The sequence below is a fragment of the Myotis davidii genome, unplaced genomic scaffold (assembly GCF_000327345.1).
Source record: "Myotis davidii unplaced genomic scaffold, ASM32734v1 scaffold197, whole genome shotgun sequence".
Lineage (NCBI taxonomy): Eukaryota > Metazoa > Chordata > Mammalia > Chiroptera > Vespertilionidae > Myotis > Myotis davidii.
The window spans coordinates 393,823-404,581 of record NW_006291549.1 but is presented as its reverse complement, the minus strand read 5'-3'; the positions used below and the strand labels follow the sequence as shown (position 1 = coordinate 404,581).

Here is a 10,759-nt window from a genome sequence, read left to right as displayed (position 1 = left end):
CTCCCCGTGCGGGCCTAAGCCGTCAGTCGGACATCTTTAGCTCTGCCGCGGAGGCGGGAGAGGCTCCCGCCACCGCTGCGCATTCCAGCCCAGTCTGTGGGAGCACACTGACCACTGGGGGCAGCTCCTGCATTGAACGTCTGCCCCCCTGGTGGTCAGTGCACGTTATAGCGACTGGTCATTCTGCCGTTCAGTTGATTTGCATATTACCCTTTTATTATACAGGATAAGACTGTTTTGTCTACATTGAAAATCTTTTTTTCAGTGTAGCCATGAACATTAGCTATCTTAGTTGGACCTTCTGGGAACCTTGCTGCAGCTTCTACGTCAGCACCTGCTGCTTCACCTTGGACTTCATGTTATGAGCTGGCTCTTTCTTTAAACCTCATGAATCACCTCTGCTGGCTTCAGACTTTTCTTCTGCAGCTTCCTTACCTTTCTCAACCTTCAGAGAATTGCAAAGAGTTGGCCTTGCTCAGGATTAGGCTTTGGCTCAAGGGATAGTTACAGCTAGTTTGATCTTCTATCCAGACCACTAAAACTTTCTCTATATTAGCACTAAGGCTGCTTTCGCTTTCTTATCATTCACGCATTCACTTTTCATTTCCTTCAGGAACTTTTCCTTTGCACTCACAACTTGGCTGTTTGACACAAGAGGCCTAGCTTTCAGCTTATCTCAGCTTTTGTCATACCTTCCTCACTAGCTTAATCATTTCTAACTTTTGATTTAAAGTGAGAGACGTGTGACTCTTCCTTTCATATGAACACTCAGAGGCCACAGTAGGGTTAACTAGCTGAATTTCAATATTATTGTGTCTCAAGGAACAGGGAGGCTTGAAGAGAAGGAGAGAGATGGAACGGCTGCTCAGTGGAGAATCAGAACACTCTCAACATTCATCAAATAAGTCCACCATCTTTCATGGGTGCAGTTTTTAAAGCCTCAAAACAATTGCAATGGTAACATCTAAAATCACTGATCACAGATCACCATAACAAATCTATATATACCAGAGGTCCGATGCACAGAATTCGTGCAAGGGACTCGGCACTCGCAGCCATGGTGGTTTGCCTCAGCCCTCGCAGCCCTGGCTTCATCCAGAAGGTCGTCTGGAAGGATGTCCAGAAGAACAGCCGGAAGGTCATTTGGCTGTCTGGTCTAATTAGCATATTACACTTTTATAATCTACACTAATAAAAGAGAAGCATGCAAATTGGTGTCACTCCGCTACGCCCACCAGCCAATAAGGATGAGTATGCAAATTAACCCAACAATGATGTCGGTTAATTTGCATATGCAGGCACAGAGTGAAGACTGAAGACTGAAGACTGAAGACGATGGAAGACTGAAGAGGCTTGGATTCTCTGCTGCAGTGGGAGCAGCAAAGCCTCGAGGCTTGGCTTCTCTGCTGCAGCCAGAGTGAAGGACTGGGTCCCAGGTGCCAGAGGAAAACCAGTGCCGGCAGCCAGGGGAAGGAAGGCCTATTGCACGAATTGGGCCTCTAGTTATAGATTAAAGCCCAGCGACCAGAACAGTGGAATGACCAGAACAACGGTGGCTATGACGCGCACTGCGGCAGCCAACCAGTCTGATCTGGGCCCTGATCAGCGCCCCCTCCACAACCCTGCCCAGCCTGGCCCCTGATCAACCCCCAACACCCTGATCGTGGGTGGGGCCAGATGGCCAACCACCTGCATCCCCTTCCCCCCAACTGGCCCGGCTCAATGGGCCCCCATTGGGGTGGGCTGGCCAGACCCCACCTGCGCACAAATTCACATAATAATAATGAAAAAGTTTGAAATATTCCAAGAATTACCAAAATGTGACACAAAGACACAAAGTGAACAAATGTTAGAAAATGGTACTAGTAGACTTGCCTGATGCAGGGTTGCTACAAGCCTTCAATTTGTAAAAAACTCAATAAATGCAAAGCAAAATAAAGTGAACCATAATAAAATGAAGTGTACCTGTTTTCTTTTGTAACTGGCTCCTTTCATTTAGCACAATGTTTTCAAGGTTCATCCCTGTGTAGCATGTATTAGTACTTCATTTCTTTTTATGGCCCTATAATATTTCATCATTTGTGTATTTATTCATTCATTACTTGATGGACATTTAGGTTTATTATCATTTTTGGCTACTTTGCATAATGCTGCAATGAACATTTACGCTTAAGTTTTTTGTATGGATATCTTTTCAGTTCTCTTGGATATATATTGATTTAACATTTTGAGGAGTTGCCAGGCTCTTTTCCAAAGCAGCTATATCATTTTTCATTCCCACCAGCAATATATAAATACCTTCACATTCTGTCCTTTCCTTTTTTCTTCCTGCCAAAAACAACCCTGATGCCTGAAAGCAGAGTAGTCAGTTTAAAACTAAGAGGTATAAACATGAAAATGCTAAGGATGGAAGAGCAGAAAGGAAGTCTGGATTTGTATCTACCTCCAGACTTTCTGTTATTTGAGAGGGAAAAAACTCTATATGGTTAAGCTAGTCTAAGTGAGGTCTTCTAATAGTTACAAAGGAAACAAACCTGTGATGCCTCCCAACAACTTCACTATATTCAGAGGAAGAAATTTCTTCATCTTTATATACAAATTTATAATAAAACCATGTTTTAAAAAGTTAGAGCTGTATGTGATATGTACATTGTCTTGAAATTTTAAGATAAACTAATATATTTTCACTTGATCTAATAAAAATTTTTATGAATTATTCTTTATTAGTCAGTTAATGCCATAAATCATAATAATACTTTAACTAAAAAGCAAGCAAACTAGTAAACAAAGACTACTTTAAACACTTTACAAATTAAGTAATTTAATTCTCTAAATAACTCTATGAGACCAGTAATACTACTATTCCCATTTACTAAAGAAGCTGAAGCACAGAGAATTTAAATAACTTGCCATATCACATAGCTGGTGTCAGAACCAGTATTCAAAAATCAGGCAGAATCCCTGGTTAACCCTACACTATGTTGACTCCATTGTAGGGTACTTTAGCAACTTCAGAATAGAAAATTAATAATTAGTAGTCTAAAAGTGTGTATAGGTACACATGTGTGTCTATCACTAATGTTATACCCTACTTTCATGGTGAGGTGGGTGGAAGAAACAATTTTTTTTATACCCATTCTATGCCAGGTACTGTACAAAATTTTAACAAATATTATCTCATTAAATCCTCATAACAACCAGGAAGATGACACTATCTCCATTTATAGGTAAAGAATGTGAGTGCAATAAGGTTAAGTAACTTTCTCAATTTTGCATCACTAGTAACTAGCAGAGCTGGTTATAAAATCAAATCTGTCTTGTTCAAAGCCAATGTTCTTTCTACCATACAATAATGCTTACCTATTTAGATAATTCATATTCCTAAATTATAAACTCATCATGACTATGTATACTACAGCTTTACCTTTATTACCCTCATTATTATCTGGTGATAGACTCTCATATATTTTAACTGTCAGAAAATATTTTCCCATCCTTTCTGCTAATATATCTGAAATTTCTATGACTAGGAAACACTTAAAAATGAAAACATCACTGTTGGGGAACACAAGAGACTTGGTTGGAAAGTCTGTAGGGAGGATATTCTGATAGAAGGGAAATGTGTGGAAGACCACCTGCCCTGTTTATCGGAATTCCGACTTCAGGGAGACTTAGGGAAGTGTCGAAGATGGTGCCCCTAATTGTTCCTTGACCTTTCCAAACAAGTCTGTGCATGAGCAGACCCCTGGGTGTTTACTGGAATCCTTATGCTTAATCCCTGGATGCCCTTGCCTAGAGGACAATGTAAATACATCTGTCCTTCCAAGATTACTCACCCTACTAATTGTATCGAAAAGATAAACTTTATCTCAAACTGCTGTTACAAAAAAAGGTTAATCGAGGCTGCCTGGTGACTTTGGCCAGGCTGTCCCTTAGCCCTCTCTTTCACAATTGTGTCAGAGTAATCCACTCATCCGTCGCTCAGGGTCTGTTGGCCAGCCCCAGTACCTCACCTAAAAAGTTAATATATTAACCCCTCATCATGTTTTGAAAGAATTATCCCAGATAGTTAAGTCATCTCTACAGAAGGTCCACACTGACCATTTTGTACTCATCCTATAATACATAATTATCTACCTATCCAGATCATATATCTTCCAATACTCTTCAAGACTTTGGTACATCAATTATTCTCCCTCTCTAAGAAGAACTTTCTCTTCCCTAAATAGTGTTCATCAGCCAACAACATTTAAAGCTTTCCCTAAAAATAAGTTTCCCTGAACTTGCTGTTTCCCTCAAGCTATTTGAGGCACAACCAGGTTCTACCATCAAAGGCAGCTCTGTTCCTGGAGACCAGCAGACACTTAAAGACACCACTCTTGGTCTATCTCCTACTTGATAGGTCTTACCTGCATAATTTTATCAGGGTCTCAAGAACCACTGTGTCAATATTTTAACAGGGTCCACTGCCTACTCTTATAAAACCTCTACAGTCTGATCCCATGCCAATGATCGAACTTTCCTCCAACAATTCCCCAATATAGTTATTAGAAAATACACTATAGTAATCACCATTATTAAGCCAGGTCTGCTAGGCATGGATTTCCATTCTCACCTCTTTAATGTCCCTTCTTCCTATTCTGTGCTTACTCCCTCTTCTGCATCTATGCTTAAGCTATGCCCTTCTTCTGAAGGCTATCTCTCCTCTCTAACTTACTCTCACTTTAGGCCCAATTAAATTACTAGTTCTGCCCTGAAGCCTTCCCAGTACTCATATGCCCACATTGCACTGTACTGTCTATGGATGTTTACATTTAAAGCCTGTACTGCTCCACCCAATCCTTCATTACATTTTGCCTAACATTGTTCATGAATTGTTATCTTGTTCTATAACCACAGCGCATATTTGCTAGAGGGCCAAATCAAGCCACATATTTTTCTTTTATCTCCTAGAGTAATAAGGGGAAAATGTATTAAATAAAGTAATAATATAAAAACAAGATTAGAACTTAAAAAACCCAATCTACTTTTAAGTGTCCACATACCTACAGAGAATAAGAGTAACAAAAATAATTTGTTTATTAAAATAAATCCAAAATTTTTTATTAACTTCTTTCAAGACTATTAGTTTTGTTTTGAAGTTATAATACCAACATTCTTAAAATATATTTATTTAGACTTTTAAGATTCCAAATCCAATACGTTGAGGCAATACATTAAAAAAGCATATTGCTTACCAGCATCAATCACCACAATCTAAAAATAATCTCTGAATCATAAATTTCCTGTTACAAGAGCCTACGTTTAGGTTTAGATATTTTAAATCACAATAAATGATCTGTATTTACATAACAGAGTTGGCTAAAAAATTAAATTACATCCCTGGTTATTATTTAATTAATGCTTATAACATTTATTAAGCAGGCAAGTATTAATAAGTTCATTATACTATTTGCACTATTAACATGTCTGAAATGACAATACTTAGTCCAATGACATAGCTTAACCAGTAGGTAACTAATATCTCTTCTAGCACAGAGGAATTTTTCACACAAACATATCATGCAATCTTAGTCATGAAAAACAAATGTGAATTTTAGACCTTTGGAAATTACAAATTATACGTGGTTCCATACATGGTAGAAACACACTATTCAAATTAACTTCCTTTAAAATTAATTAGAAAAAATAAAAACATATCACCAAATGAGAGAGAAAAATTTTCTACTGATTCAGTTATTACTCAAACTTCTAAAATTTATAGTCAGAAAGAGAAATGAAAAAAAAGACTAAAACATTTGAAAGAACATTATCAGAATTATTTAATAAAAAAGCTAATGATGAACTTTCTATAGAAAAATCAGATCTCAAAGCGAAAAAATAAAGTGGCTACATTTACCAAGAAATATCATTTAATTTTCCCATAAATAAAGACAAAATTACCCATCAAAATTTACAATAATTCTAGCAAGCACACATATGTAATACCTTAATCAATAAAGAAGAAATAAATAAATAGATAAAATGGAAAAAAATTTACACTAATTCTCTACTTCATTAAATATAGATTTAACAATCTCCCTTACCTGAGAAAAGAAAGATGAGAACAAATATATTTTCTTTCTATATTGTTTATTAGAATTTGTACGATAAAGCATTTTTTGACATTTACTCTTAAATGTATTTTGAGAGGACATAAGAGGGAATCATACCTGTTTTACTAATGACTTCCTGTAACTCAGCCATGGAAGCGATTATTGCAGCAAGAAGGTCAGAGCTGGTGAGCCAGCTAAGTGCTTGCAAACAACGTAACTGCTCCTTTTGGTGTTCTACAAAAATAGAAAAAATCCATCATGCAAGGCTACAAAAATTTATTAAAATCATGTTAAAAATGCATGGCAATGTTTAGCCATTTAAGAAATAGATCAAAACTGGTAGACAGAATTTTGCCTGGGGCAGAAAAGTCTATAAGAAATATTAGATTTGATTGACTTTATTTATATGTGACTGTTAACTGACAAAACAAAGAAGGAAATTTTCTTTGGTTCCACTTATATTACTTAATAGCTTGCTTTTCAAAAGTTAAAATTGAAATTATTGTTTCCTCAGAATAATCAAGCATTCCAAGTATATTAGCTGGAAATTTTATATTTGTATCCCTTTCATTAGTTCTTCAATAGATTTTTAACTCTGATCATTTTCTACTGATTCACAGGAAGTGAAAATAAATTATACTGTTAATTTTAAATAGGGCAGCCTCTGGATTGACTTAACTGAAAAACTGCTATATAAACTCTTTACTGTACTGTGAAAAGCGCATTCAAATCTAATAAAGTTAGGCAAAGTTGAAATTATACGTACTTGCTACTTTCTTTATAATTCAATCTTTATTTAAAAAATCAAAATCTAGTTTATACATAAATATATTTCTACATATGTATGGGACTATGTTACATGAGTACACATTAAATGACTTTACATTTCTGCATAATGGCAAAACATATTCATACCGCATGTCACTTACATTCAACTTAAATTTTATAAAGCACAAATTGTCTTACTTGGAAATTTATGCTTGTCTTTGGGCTCTCCTGTACACACCAACATGCCTATGCCGTCTTTAAAACTCTCCATCCAGGTAAAAAGAGAGGCACATGACTGGCCCAAAACCTTGAGTCTGTTTGCTGCCAAAATTGCAATAACACCTTTCCGGAATACACGTATCGATCCTTTGAATGGTTTTTTCTTCATCTTGGCTTCCTCTTGCTTCTTTTCGTCTACAGTCGACAAAGCCTGGGCTAGAGTCCTAATTTCCAATTTGAACAACTCAAAGGTGTTGACCTGATCCTGGAGAAAATCTCTCTGTGTAGACAAGGCACATGACCGGCTGTAGAGAGGGTATAAGGCACCAGCCATCAGGGCGCAGGCCGCCAGCAAGGATGTTTGTTCCTTTTGAGTCTGTGATAACACATTTTTGATGCGTGAATTCTCAAGAACCAACTGTTCGTGTGACTTCTCAATACGGCTCAATTTGTCTGTATTTTTTTCAGCTATTTCTTGAAATTTCTATAAGAAGAAAAGTCATAATATGAAATAAACCAGTATTTTATTAATTCCTCTTAGTAGGAAGAAAAACTTTTGCTGACAACCACTTCTTCAAAAGATCCATGTTTTAAAATACCCAAAAAATACATAGAATGATAAAGCAACAGCAGGCCAAACAGCGTAGATCTGAATCTGCACATTGATTTTTTAAATTCTCTTACAAAGTAGTTTTATATAAACTAGAACACATAAATTTAAAAGTAATTCATAAATTTCCTGTACACATGAATATGTACACATATTTAGAAAAAGAACATTTTTCATCTTCCATTTCTCATAATTTCTCTTCCATTCCTCACCAACTTTTATTTCCTGCTTTTAAACAGAAATTATACCATCAGTAGAGGTTTTCCTATATATAAGAAGACTTTGCTTTTGCCAAAATAAGCAAAGGGTTAAATCAATGATACGACAAATAGCACTTGACTGTGAGAAGTGACTCTCAGAACATAGTCTTATACTTCAGTTTCTTTCTTACCTTCCCAAGACAGAAGTCTGTACAAAGTACAGCTCCCGTACTGAGAGGAAATGCTAGTTGTAAGCTGGGCCTCAGCAGCAATCTGATCCTCTTTTCCTAATTAAAGGCACTTACATCCTAAAACTTAATTTGAAACACAAAGAAACTTCAACTGTAGACACTGCATTTCAATCACTAAAGAATAAGCCAGCTCTCTATGAAATCTTATGCCTAATCATTAAGGAATTGCTGAAGCAGAATAAATTTTAGAACATAACATCCAGGTTTCCTTTACAGATTCATTTATCATTCAATGAACATTTATTGATTACTCACTAAATTCCATGTGCTAGGAACACAGACAAGTAAACCAATTATTACGGTACAATGCTAAGACAGAGCTATGCCAGATTGCCAGCGGTACACAAAAGGGAGTTTACACAAAATGTCATTAACAGGCCTTTGAAGGATTATGGTAAACAACAAGTAGGAGTGAAGGGGTTTTTTTTGTTTTTTCTTTAAGAAAAAAAAACACAAAAAAGAACACCTCCACTGGTAAGGAAGCTAGCCATAGCTACCCTATAATAATTTAATGTAATCCTTATAAACCTTTAACAGCTTCATTTGGACTGTTTTTAGCTAGTGTGTGAAAGCTCCAGGGTGGAAGGGACAGCTGGACCCCTCAACACGGGAAAACGCCTTTCAGCGATTCTCTCCCTGCACGGTCTGTGACCAGGGCACAGGGAGCCCATGATTCCATTTGGATCTTTTCTTAGGCAGGTGAGCAACCATGACTTGACCATGGACCCCTTTCTTTTTAAAAGCAGGCCAAAGGGGTTCAATTTGAATAAGGGGGTCAACCAGAGACAGAGAAAAATCATACTCTGTATATACATTGCAAAGTGAAGCACTATCTGCAATTTATGTGGGCATTAGGAAAATACTCTTTGTATTATTTGTTCAGACTGCACTCCGTCTAAAATTTAATGTTGATCTTTGGGAGAGGTTTATAGAGAATGTGTGTCTGATTCAATCTTCGGCCATGAACAGCTAAAAAATCAAAGGCATTTCTAAAACTTACATTGGCAGGAAGACCTCAAAATGATAAGACTTGGAGAAAATCATGCAAACTCTTGACTACTCTGCAAGATGTGTGTCAAAGCCTCGCATGGACAATGTTGATGGGCGGTAGCCAAAAGAATTCAAACATGTGGAAATATGCTGCTGAGGAAGTGACTTCTGAGGCTGGAGGAGAGGTTCCCACAGGTGTAGAGTGAGTGCAAGGACACTCAGAGGTACAGTCCTGAGTGCAAAGGAGTGAAGGAAGTATACAAGAGGCCACTCTCTGTAGGATTCCACTTCGATTCTTTGTCTTGGGCAGGAAAAAAAATGGTATTTTAGACCTTATTTTAAATGTTCTCTATAAATCCCCTTGATTTATTCTAACTCTTATCAAAAGTCTGATCCAGCCAGACCTATGAAAGATAAAGGCTTGCCCTCATCACATCTCCACTGATGGCCAAGCTGTGGTGGAAGCATTCTGTCACTGGGATTGTGCCCCAGACCTTCGTACAAAGACACTTGTAAAGGAAGTGGTGTCCCACTGGAAGCAGCTGAAGAAAGCAAGAAACTCTGAGAGGCACTAGCCAGCTGAGCTGCCTGGCAGCTGATGCGAGACACCCTTTTTAGAGAGGCAACTTCTAAGAAAAGGAAAAACTGACTCTTGAATGTTAGCTAGAGAAAGCAAGAAGACTGGCATGAAAAAAGTCAGAGCCAGGAAACAGGATAATATGTTCTAAGGAGGTGCAAATAACTCAGTACATCTAAAGAAAAGAGAAGGATGAAAATTTAAGAAGTAGGTTGGTAATAGATGATTAAGAAAAGGAAATTAAACCTTACCTGAAAAGCTAAGAGAAGCTATAAAATCCTGGAACAGTCTCTATGCTTTGATAAATGGATGGGAGAATCAGAAACATGAAGACTGCCATCCGTACACCAAAAAGTTGCGGGTTCAATTCCTAGTCAGAGCATATACCTAGGTTATGTTCAGGAGGCAACCAATCCATGTTTCTCCCTCTCTCTCTCTCCCTCTCCCTTCCTTCCTCTCTCTCTAAAATCAATAAAAACATTTTTTAAAAAAAAAGACAGCCAAGGGTAACTGCCGAAAGTAACTGCCAGAGTTGCAGAGAGGAGGGATGGAATTGGGGGAACAAATGGGAATTACAAAGGTTAATCCCATATTCTCTCCAAAATCAATTCCATCAGTCCAATCAGAGGATAATTCTAGAAAATCTGAGGTAAAAGAGCCACACTAGTCATAGCTACAGAGTAAAAAGAAAACTGAACCTAATCATGTTCCCAATGGCTGCCTATTTACATATTCACAGATCTCAAAGTATCAGGCAGAAGTGTTTTTTCAACAAAAATTACTTTGTTGAATAAAAAATGGTGAAAAGACATATTTCCTCATGATATTTTAAATATTTCAAAATAATACTCAACATCATTGGTCAAAATTAAATGGATTGTTGAAGGACAGTAAGCCCACTGTGGAAAGATTAACCAGTTTTAGTGCATGACACAACTCCTCTCCCGTGTACTTCCACTTCCACAAAACATCGGTTAAAGCTAAAAGCATTTTTAGAGAGACATCCAGAAATTGGTGGTTTTAGGATGAAAGGGTTTATTAAAACATGA

At 37.2% G+C, this 10,759-nt stretch overlaps 1 protein-coding gene across 1 annotated transcript in view; it reads right to left on the bottom strand.

Moving 5' to 3' along the window:
• Nucleotides 1–10,759, bottom strand: part of CCDC171 (coiled-coil domain containing 171) — a 188,511-nt gene that overhangs the window by 76,092 nt on the left and 101,660 nt on the right. The window contains exons 17-18 of the mRNA XM_015564717.1: nt 7,062–7,566; nt 6,213–6,329 (exon numbers count right to left, since the gene is read on the bottom strand). Coding sequence (XP_015420203.1) covers nt 6,213–6,329; nt 7,062–7,566 — 622 coding nt within the window. The remainder of the gene's footprint in view (nt 1–6,212; nt 6,330–7,061; nt 7,567–10,759) is intronic.